The 11601-nt window shown below is 48.0% G+C and overlaps 1 protein-coding gene across 1 annotated transcript in view; it reads left to right on the plus strand.

Annotated features, from left to right (window-relative positions):
• LOC123992429 (complexin-2-like) overlaps window positions 1–10055 on the plus strand; it is a 38083-nt gene extending 28028 nt beyond the window's left edge. Inside the window, exon 4 of the mRNA XM_046293566.1 lies at window positions 9851–10055. Within this exon, the coding sequence (XP_046149522.1) occupies window positions 9851–10048 (198 nt within the window). The 3' untranslated portion in view covers window positions 10049–10055. The remainder of the gene's footprint in view (window positions 1–9850) is intronic.
• Window positions 10056–11601: the final 1546 nt, after the last annotated feature.

The raw sequence follows: 11601 nt of genomic DNA on the forward strand, positions 1-11601 counted from the left end.
AATTGTTATTCTATACTTTTCACTCTGTCATTTAGATTTGTTATTGTGGAGCAACTACAATGTGGTTGATCCATCCTCAGTTTTCTCCTATCAGAGCCATTAAACTCTGTAACTGCTTTAAAGTTGCCAATCTCCTCATGGTGAAATCCCTGAGCGGTTTCCTTCCTCTCCGGCAACTGAGTTAGGAAGGACACCTGTATCTGTCATGTTTTGTCTTATATTGTCTTGTCATTTTGCTTTCCCTTCTGTTCGTTTTCCCCCTGCTGGTCTTATTAGGTTCGTTCCCTTTTTTCTCTCTCCCTCCCTCTCTCTCTTCTCTCTATCGTTCCGTCCCTGCTCCCAGCTGTTCCTATTCCCCTACTCAATCATCTAATCTTTTCACACCTGTTCCGTATCTTGCCCTCTGATTAGAGTCCCTATTTCTCCCCTTGTCTTCCGTTTCTGTCCTGTCGGATCCTTGTATATTGTTCGCCGTGCTGTGTCTTTGTCTCGCCCTGTCGTGTCTTGTTTCCCTCAGATGCTGCGTGTGAGCAGGTGTCTGAGTCTGCTACGGTCGGTGCCTTCCCGAGGCAACCTACAGTTTATGGTCGAGTCTCCAGTCTGTCCTCGTCACTACGAGTGGAATTAGTTTTTTATGTTTTGTTTTCTGCTCTGATTTGTCTAGGAGTATTGCCTATTTCCTTTACTGGAATAAAGACTCTGTTTTCGCCAAGTCGCTTTTGGGTCCTCATTCACCTGCATAACAGAAGGATCCGACCAAGAATGGACCCAGCGACTACAGATGCTCGTAACACTGCCGTCGAGATCCAAGGAGCCATGCTCGGCAGACACGAGCAGGAATTGTCTGCTGCTCGTCATGCCGTGGAGAACCTGGCCGCTCAGGTTTCCGACCTCTCTGGACAGTTCCAGAGTCTTCGTCTCGTGCCACCTGTTACTTCCTGGTCTGCCGAGCCTCCGGAACCTAGGGTTAATAACCCACCTTGTTACTCCGGGCAGCCCACGGAGTGCCGCTCCTTTCTCACCCAGTGTGATATTGTGTTCTCTCTACAACCCAACACATACTCTAGAGAGAGAGCTCGGGTTGCTTACGTCATATCACTCCTTACTGGCCGGGCTCGAGAGTGGGGCACAGCTATCTGGGAGGCAAGGGCTGATTGTTCTAACAATTACCTGAACTTTAAAGAGGAGATGATTCGGGTTTTTGATCGTTCAGTTTTTGGTAGGGAGGCTTCTAGGGCCCTGGCTTCCCTATGTCAAGGTGATCGATCCATAACGGATTACTCTATAGAGTTTCGCACTCTTGCTGCCTCTAGTGACTGGAACGAGCCGGCGCTGCTCGCTCGTTTTCTGGAGGGACTCCACGCAGAGGTTAAAGATGAGATTCTCTCCCGGGAGGTTCCTTCCAGTGTGGACTCTCTGATTGCTCTCGCCATCCGCATAGAACGACGGGTAGATCTTCGTCACCAAGCTCGTGGAAGAGAGCTCGCGTTAACGGTGTTTCCCCGCTCCGCATCGCAACCATCTCCCTCCTCTGGCTCAGAGACTGAGCCCATGCAGCTGGGAGGTATTCGCATCTCGACTAAGGAGAGGGAACGGAGGATCACCAACCGCCTGTGCCTCTATTGCGGACTTGCTGGACATTTTGTCAATTCATGTCCAGTAAAGGCCAGAGCTCATCAGTAAGCGGAGGGCTACTGGTGAGCGCTACTACTCAGGTCTCTCCATCAAGATCCTGTACTACTATGTCGGTCCATCTACGCTGGACCGGTTCGGGTGCTACATGCAGTGCCTTGATAGACTCTGGGGCTGAGGGTTGTTTTATGGACGAAGCATGGGCTCGGAAACATGACATTCCTTTCAGACAGTTAGGAAGCCTACGCCCATGTTCACCTTAGATGGTAGTCATCTCCCCAGTATCAGATATGAGACACTACCTTTAACCCTCACAGTATCTGGTAACCACAGTGAGACTATTTCCTTTTTGATTTTTCGTTCACCTTTTACACCTGTTGTTTTGGGTCATCCCTGGCTAGTATGTCATAATCCTTCTATTAATTGGTCTAGTAATTCTATCCTATCCTGGAACGTTTCTTGTCATGTGAAGTGTTTAATGTCTGCTATCCCTCCCGTTTCTTCTGTCCCCACTTCTCAGGAGGAACCTGGCGATTTGACAGGAGTGCCGGAGGAATATCATGATCTGCGCACGGTCTTCAGTCGGTCCAGAGCCAACTCCCTTCCTCCTCACCGGTCGTATGATTGTAGTATTGATCTCCTTCCGGGGACCACTCCTCCTCGGGGTAGATTATACTCTCTGTCGGCTCCCGAACGTAAGGCTCTCGAGGATTATTTGTCTGTGTCTCTTGACGCCGGCACCGTAGTGCCTTCTTCCTCCCCTGCCGGGGCGGGGTTTTTTTTGTTAAGAAGAAGGACGGTACTCTGCGCCCCTGCGTGGATTATCGAGGGCTGAATGACATAACGGTTAAGAATCGTTATCCGCTTCCCTTATGTCATCAGCCTTCGAGATTCTGCAGGGAGCCAGGTTCTTTACTAAGTTGGACCTTCGTAACGCTTACCATCTCGTGCGCATCAGAGAGGGGGACGAGTGGAAAACGGCGTTTAACACTCCGTTAGGGCATTTTGAGTACCGGGTTCTGCCGTTTGGTCTCGCCAATGCGCCAGCTGTTTTTCAGGCATTAGTTAATGATGTTCTGAGAGACATGCTGAACATCTTTGTTTTTGTCTACCTTGACGATATCCTGATTTTTTCACCGTCACTCGAGATTCATGTTCAGCACGTTCGACGTGTACTCCAGCGCCTTTTAGAGAATTGTCTCTACGTGAAGGCTGAGAAGTGCTCTTTTCATGTCTCCTCTGTCACTTTTCTCGGTTCTGTTATTTCCGCTGAAGGCATTCAGATGGATCCCGCTAAGGTCCAAGCTGTCAGTGATTGGCCCGTTCCAAGGTCACGTGTCGAGTTGCAGCGCTTTCTAGGTTTCGCTAATTTCTATCGGCGTTTCATTCGTAATTTCGGTCAAGTTGCTGCCCCTCTCACAGCTCTTACTTCTGTCAAGACGTGTTTTAAGTGGTCCGGTTCCGCCCAGGGAGCTTTTGATCTTCTCAAAGAACGTTTTACGTCCGCTCCTATCCTCGTTACTCCTGACGTCACTAAACAATTCATTGTCGAGGTTGACGCTTCAGAGGTAGGCGTGGGAGCCATTCTATCCCAGCGCTTCCAGTCTGACAATAAGGTTCATCCTTGCGCTTATTTTTCTCATCGCCTGTCGCCATCGGAACGCAACTATGATGTGGGTAACCGCGAACTGCTCGCCATCCGCTTAGCCCTAGGCGAATGGCGACAGTGGTTGGAGGGGCGACCGTTCCTTTTGTCGTTTGGACAGACCATAAGAACCTTGAGTACATCCGTTCTGCCAAACGACTTAATGCCGTCAAGCTCATTGGGCGTTGTTTTTCGCTCGTTTCGAGTTTGTGATTTCTTACCGTCCGGGTAGTAAGAACACCAAGCCTGATGCCTTATCCCGTCTCTTTAGTTCTTCTGTGGCTTCTACTGATCCCGAGGGGATTCTTCCTTATGGGCGTGTTGTCGGGTTGACAGTCTGGGAATTGAAAGACAGGTTAAGCAAGCACTCACGCACACTGCGTCGCCGCGCGCTTGTCCTAGTAACCTTCTTTTCGTTCCTGTTTCTACTCGTCTGGCTGTTCTTCAGTGGGCTCACTCTGCCAAGTTAGCTGGTCATCCCGGCGTTCGAGGTACTCTTGCTTCTATTCGCCAGCGCTTTTGGTGGCCTACTCAGGAGCGTGACACGCGCCGTTTCGTGGCTGCTTGTTCGGACTGCGCGCAGACTAAGTCAGGTAACTCTCCTCCTGCCGGTCGTCTCAGACCGCTTCCCATTCCTTCTCGACCATGGTCTCACATCGCCTTAGACTTCATTACCGGTCTGCCTTTGTCTGCGGGGAAGACTGTGATTCTTACGGTTGTCGATAGGTTCTCTAAGGCGGCACATTTCATTCCCCTCGCTAAGCTTCCTTCCGCTAAGGAGACGGCACAAATCATCATCGAGAATGTGTTCAGAATTCATGGCCTCCCGTTAGACGCCGTTTCAGACAGAGGTCCGCAATTCACGTCACAGTTTTGGAGGGAGTTCTGTCGTTTGATTGGTGCGTCCGTCAGTCTCTCTTCCGGGTTTCATCCCCAGTCTAACGGTCAAGCAGAAAGGGCCAATCAGACGATTGGTCGCATACTACGCAGCCTTTCTTTTAGAAACCCTGCGTCTTGGGCAGAACAGCTCCCCTGGGCAGAATACGCTCACAACTCGCTTCCTTCGTCTGCTACCGGGTTATCTCCGTTTCAGAGTAGTCTGGGTTACCAGCCTCCTCTGTTCTCATCCCAGCTTGCCGAGTCCAGCGTTCCCTCCGCTCAAGCGTTTGTCCAACGTTGTGAGCGCACCTGGAGGAGGGTGAGGTCTGCACTTTGCCGTTACAGGGCACAGACTGTGAGAGCCGCCAATAAACGTAGGATTAAGAGTCCTAGGTATTGTTGCGGCCAGAGAGTGTGGCTTTCCACTCGTAACCTTCCCCTTATGACAGCTTCTCGTAAGTTGACTCCGCGGTTCATTGGTCCGTTCCGTGTCTCCCAGGTCGTCAATCCTGTCGCTGTGCGACTGCTTCTTCCGCGACATCTTCGTCGCGTCCATCCTGTCTTCCATGTCTCCTGTGTCAAGCCCTTTCTTCGCACCCCCGTTCGTCTTCCCTCCCCCCCCGTCCTTGTCGAGAGCGCACCTATTTACAAGGTACGTAGGATCATGGACATGCGTTCTCGGGGACGGGGTCACCAATACTTAGTGGATTGGGAGGGTTACGGTCCTGAGGAGAGGAGTTGGGTTCCGTCTCGGGACGTGCTGGACCGTTCGCTGATTGATGATTTCCTCCGTTGCCGCCAGGATTCCTCCTCGAGTGCGCCAGGAGGCGCTCGGTGAGTGGGGGGGTACTGTCATGTTTTGTCTTATATTGTCTTGTCATTTTGCTTTCCCTTCTGTTCGTTTTCCCCCTGCTGGTCTTATTAGGTTCGTTCCCTTTTTTCTCTCTCCCTCCCTCTCTCTCTTCTCTCTATCGTTCCGTCCCTGCTCCCAGCTGTTCCTATTCCCCTACTCAATCATCTAATCTTTTCACACCTGTTCCGTATCTTGCCCTCTGATTAGAGTCCCTATTTCTCCCCTTGTCTTCCGTTTCTGTCCTGTCGGATCCTTGTATATTGTTCGCCGTGCTGTGTCTTTGTCTCGCCCTGTCGTGTCTTGTTTCCCTCAGATGCTGCGTGTGAGCAGGTGTCTGAGTCTGCTACGGTCGGTGCCTTCCCGAGGCAACCTACAGTTTATGGTCGAGTCTCCAGTCTGTCCTCGTCACTACGAGTGGAATTAGTTTTTTATGTTTTGTTTTCTGCTCTGATTTGTCTAGGAGTATCGCCTATTTCCTTTACTGGAATAAAGACTCTGTTTTCGCCAAGTCGCTTTTGGGTCCTCATTCACCTGCATAACAGTATCTTTGTAGTGATTATGTGTGTTGGTACACCATCCAAAGTGTAATTAATAACTTCACTATGGTCAAAGGGATATTCAATGTTAGAATTCTTATTTTTACCCATCTACCAATACGTGCCCTTCTTTGTGAGGCATTAGAAAACCTCCCTGGTCTTTGTGGTTGAATCTGTGTCTGAAATTCACTGCTCAACTGAGAGACTTTACAGATCATTTTGTGTGTAGGGTACAGAGATGAGGTAGTCATTCAAAAATCATGGTAAACATTATTATTGCACATAGAGTGAGTCAAATCAAACTATTTGTCACGTGCCGAATACAACAGGTGTAGACCTTACAGTGCAATGCTGAATACAACAGGTTAGACCTTACAGTGAAATGCTGAATACAACAGGTTCACCTTACAGTGAAATGCTGAATACAACAGGTTAGACCTCAGAGTGAAATGCTGAATACAACAGGTATAGTAGACCTTACAGTGAAATGCTGAATACAACAGGTGTAGTAGACCTTACAGTGCAATGCTGAATACAACAGGTTAGACCTTACAGTGAAATGCTGAATACAACAGGTTCACCTTACAGTGAAATGCTGAATACAACAGGTTAGACCTCAGAGTGAAATGCTGAATACAACAGGTATAGTAGACCTTACAGTGAAATGCTGAATACAACAGGTGTAGTAGACCTTACAGTGAAATGCTGAATACAACAGGTATAGTAGACCTTACAGTGAAATGCTGAATACAACAGGTGTAGTAGACCTTACAGTGAAATGCTGAATACAACAGGTTAGACCTTAGAGTGAAATGCTGAATACAACAGGTGTAGTAGACCTTACAGTGAAATGCTGAATACAACAGGTTAGACCTTAGAGTGAAATGCTGAATACAACAGGTTAGACCTTAGAGTGAAATGCTGAATACAACAGGTTAGACCTCAGAGTGAAATGCTGAATACAACAGGTTAGACCTTAGAGTGAAATGCTGAATACAACAGGTTAGACCTCAGAGTGAATTGCTGACTACAACAGGTTAGACCTCAGAGTGAATTGCTGAATACAACAGGTTAGACCTTAGAGTGAAATGCTGAATACAACAGGTTAGACCTCAGAGTGAATTGCTGACTACAACAGGTTAGACCTCAGAGTGAATTGCTGACTACAACAGGTTAGACCTCAGAGTGAATTGCTGAATACAACAGGTTAGACCTTAGAGTGAAATGCTGAATACAACAGGTTAGACCTTAGAGTGAAATGCTGAATACAACAGGTTAGACCTCAGAGTGAAATGCTGAATACAACAGGTTAGACCTTAGAGTGAAATGCTGAATACAACAGGTTAGACCTCAGAGTGAATTGCTGACTACAACAGGTTAGACCTCAGAGTGAATTGCTGAATACAACAGGTTAGACCTTAGAGTGAAATGCTGAATACAACAGGTTAGACCTTAGAGTGAAATGCTGAATACAACAGGTTAGACCTCAGAGTGAATTGCTGAATACAACAGGTTAGACCTTAGAGTGAAATGCTGACTACAACAGGTTAGACCTCAGAGTGAATTGCTGAATACAACAGGTTAGACCTTAGAGTGAAATGCTGAATACAACAGGTTAGACCTTAGAGTGAAATGCTGAATACAACAGGTTAGACCTCAGAGTGAATTGCTGAATACAACAGGTTAGACCTCAGAGTGAAATGCTGAATACAACAGGTTAGACCTCAGAGTGAAATGCTGAATACAACAGGTTAGACCTCAGAGTGAAATGCTGAATACAACAGGTTAGACCTCAGAGTGAAATGCTGAATACAACAGGTTAGACCTTAGAGTGAAATGCTGAATACAACAGGTTAGACCTCAGAGTGAAATGCTGAATACAACAGGTTAGACCTCAGAGTGAAATGCTGAATACAACAGGTTAGACCTCAGAGTGAATTGCTGACTTACAAGCCCTTAACCAACAATGCAGTTTTAAGAAGAAAAAAAGAGAAGTCAAAAAAGTAATTAAAGAGCAGCAGAAAATAACAATAGTGAGACTATATACAGGGGGTACTGGTACAGAGTCAATGTGCTGGGGGCACCGGTACAGAGTCAATGTGCTGGGGGGCACCGGTACAGAGTCAATGTGCTGGGGGTACTGGTACAGAGTCAATGTGCTGGGGGCACCGGTACAGAGTCAATGTGCTGGGGGGCACCGGTACAGAGTCAATGTGCTGGGGGTACCGGTACAGAGTCAATGTGCTGGGGGCACCGGTACAGAGTCAATGTGCTGGGGGCACCGGTACAGAGTCAATGTGCTGGGGGCACCGGTACAGAGTCAATGTGCTGGGGGCACCGGTACAGAGTCAATGTGCTGGGGGCACCGGTACAGAGTCAATGTGCTGGGGGCACCGGTACAGAGTCAATGTGCTGGGGGTACCGGTATAGAGTCAATGTGCTGGGGGCACCGGTATAGAGTCAATGTGCTGGGGGCACCGGTACAGAGTCAATGTGCTGGGGGCACCGGTATAGAGTCAATGTGCTGGGGGCACCGTTATAGAGTCAATGTGCTGGGGGCACCGGTATAGAGTCAATGTGCTGGGGGCACCGGTATAGAGTCAATGTGCTGGGGGCACCGGTATAGAGTCAATGTGCTGGGGGCACCGGTATAGAGTCAATGTGCTGGGGGCACCGGTATAGAGTCAATGTGCTGGGGGCACCGGTATAGAGTCAATGTGCTGGGGGCACCGGTACAGAGTCAATGTGCTGGGGGCACCGGTATAGAGTCAATGTGCTGGGGGCACCGGTATAGAGTCAATGTGCTGGGGGGCACCGGTACAGAGTCAATGTGCTGGGGGCACCGGTATAGAGTCAATGTGCTGGGGGCACCGGTATATAGTCAATGTGCTGGGGGGCACCGGTACAGAGTCAATGTGCTGGGGGCACCGGTACAGAGTCAATGTGCTGGGGGCACCGGTACAGAGTCAATGTGCTGGGGGCACCGGTTCATCAAGGTAATTGAGGTAGTATGTACATGTAGGTTGAATTATTAAAGTGACTATGCATAGATAATAACTGAGAGTAGCAGCAGCGTAAGGGGGGGGGGTGCAAATAGTCTTCGTTGCCATTTGATTAGCTGTTCAGAAGTCTAATGGCTCGGGGGTAGAAGCTGTTTAGAACCCTCTTGGACCTAGACTTGGCGCTCCAGTACCGCTTGCCATGCGGTAGTAGGGAGAACAGTTCATGACTAAGGTGGCTGGATTCTTTGACAATTTTTAGGGCCTTCTTCTGACACCGCCTGGCATAGAGGTCCTAGATGGCAGGAAGCTTGGCCCAGTGATGTACTGGGCCGTGCTTTCGGAGTCCGAGCAGTTGCCATACCAGGCAGTGATGCAACCGGTCAGCATGCTCACGATGGTGCAGCTGTATAACCTTTTGAGAATCTGAGGACCCATGCCAAATCTTTTCAGTCTCCTGAGGGGGAATAGGTTTTGTCGAGTCCATGCAACTTATTATGTGACTTGTTAAATAAATGTTTACTCCTGAACAGCCCCATAACAAAGGGGTTGAATACTTATTCATTTATTAATTAGTAAAAAAACAACATCTTAAAACATAACTCCACTTTGACATTATGGGGTATGGTGTGTAGGCAGGTGACAAAAAAACATGTCAATTCAACACGTTTTAATTCCACTTTGACATTATGGGGTATGGTGTGTAGGCAGGTGACAAAAAAACATGTCAATTCAACACGTTTTAATTCCACTTTGACATTATGGGGTATGGTGTGTAGGCAGGTGACAAAAAAAACATGTCAATTCAACACGTTTTAATTCCACTTTGACATTATGGGGTATGGTGTGTAGGCAGGTGACAAAAAAACATGTCAATTCAACACGTTTTAATTCCACTTTGACATTATGGGGTATGGTGTGTAGGCAGGTGACAAAAAAAACATGTCAATTCAACACGTTTTAATTCCACTTTGACATTATGGGGTATGGTGTGTAGGCAGGTGACAAAAAGCCATGTCAATTCAACACGTTTTAATTCCACTTTGACATTATGGGGTATGGTGTGTAGGCAGGTGACAAAAAGCCATGTCAATTCAACACGTTTTAATTCCACTTTGTGACACAACGAAATGTGGAAAAAGTCAGTGTGTGAATACTTTCTGAAGGCAATATAGGTCCAAGAATCAAACCTTGTGGAACACCATATGACCTCAACAGGGCCGTGGGGGGCGTTACTTCTTTGAAAGTGACATCCTCATACAGTATATACTGCATAGTGTTAACTCTCTGCCCTTCATCCGCGCAGTATGGACTGAAGAAGAAGGAGGAGAAGGAGGCGGAAGAGAAGGCAGCCATGGAGCAGGCCTGTGAGGGGTCTCTGACGCGCGCCAAGAAGGCCATCCCAGCCGGGTGCGGAGACGAGGACGACGAGGATGAGGAGAGCATTCTGGACACCGTCCTCAAGTTCCTCCCTGGACGTCTGCAGGACATGTTCAAGAAGTAATGAACACATCGACAACAACAACAACACATGGTTCAGTCCAGCCAGGGGAGGGGGAGGAGAGATCTGGGACTGGGGGAGGGGAGATCTGGGATAGGGGGAGGGGAGATCTGGGACTGGGGGAGGGGAGATCTGGGACTGGGGGAGGGAGATCTGGGATAGGGGGAGGAGAGATCTGGGACAGGGGAGGGGAGGAGAGATCTGGGACAGGGGGAGGGGGGGGGAGATCTGGGACAGGGGGAGGGGAGATCTGGGACTGGGGGAGGGGAGGGGAGATCTGGGACAGGGGGAGGGAGATCTGGGACTGGGGGAGGGAGATCTGGGACAGGGGGAGGGGAGGGAGATCTGGGACAGGGGGAGGGGAGGGGAGATCTGGGACAGGGGGAGGGGAGGGGAGATCTGGGACAGGGGGCGGAGGGAAGATCTGGGACTGGGGGAGGGGAGATCTGGGACAGGGGGAGGGGAGGGAAGATCTGGGACTGGGGGAGGGGAGGGGAGGGGAGATCTGGGACTGGAGGAGGGGGGTAGGAGAGGTGGAAGGGTTCTTGCCAAACTGTGTGAGGTGGCTATTCACTGCCTTTACAGAAATATTTGTTGTTTTCTAGACTAGACACAATGTGGTTATATACCACCCCAAAGCTTTTGGTCGGTCTCTCAACCACCGACTAAGTGTATATATAAAAAATAATTATCCACTTATCTAACATTCCAACATTGGTAGATCGATCCACCGCACCAGGTAGATGCATTTGGATTGGTTGGCCATTGGTATTAACTGGGGTAAGGAGTTTCTGTCCAGCCATGCATTAGAGAGCAGGGTTCAAGCCACCATACTAATGGACACTTCAATGGGCAATTCCTGCTGATGTGGTTGAAAAGCACTGCCAACACGTATCTGAAGATTGAGCGCTTTTTCTTTTTTTAATTCACTGGCTTTTTCTATTTTATAGTAAGTAAGCTACTGTAACTGTATGGGAAGGGGATATTCTATTCTCGGTCTTTTTGAGATCAGCAGTTTAGTTAGTTTAGACTGTGTCTTCGTAGGACCTTCCACCAACAGGGGAACTGTTAATGAGGGTCTCGTTGAAGTCGTTAGACGACGTAATTTAACTTTATAATGTGGTGTTTGTCTTAAAAGGAAGTAAACCGGCCACATTATTGACGTACGTATTTAATGTTAGTCTGACTCTATGTATAGATCTGGTCTCTTATGATATGAAACACTAAGGTAATCTGGACTATTTGATTTCCCTTTTTAAAACCTGACTAATATAAAACATCTCTAATTATCAGCCTGACAAACAAGACTGCAGATTATCCAGAGAATACACACGATTCATATTCAACATTATACACTCAGATTATCCAGAGAATACTGTACACACGATTCATATTCAACATTATACACTTAGATTATCCAGAGAATACTGTACACACGATTCATATTCAACATTATACACTTAGATTATCCAGAGAATACTGTACACACGATTCATATTCAACATTATACACTTAGATTATCCAGAGAATACTGTACACACGATTCATATTCAACA

The sequence above is a fragment of the Oncorhynchus gorbuscha genome, linkage group LG13, assembly GCF_021184085.1.
Source record: "Oncorhynchus gorbuscha isolate QuinsamMale2020 ecotype Even-year linkage group LG13, OgorEven_v1.0, whole genome shotgun sequence".
In the NCBI taxonomy this organism is placed as follows: domain Eukaryota; kingdom Metazoa; phylum Chordata; class Actinopteri; order Salmoniformes; family Salmonidae; genus Oncorhynchus; species Oncorhynchus gorbuscha.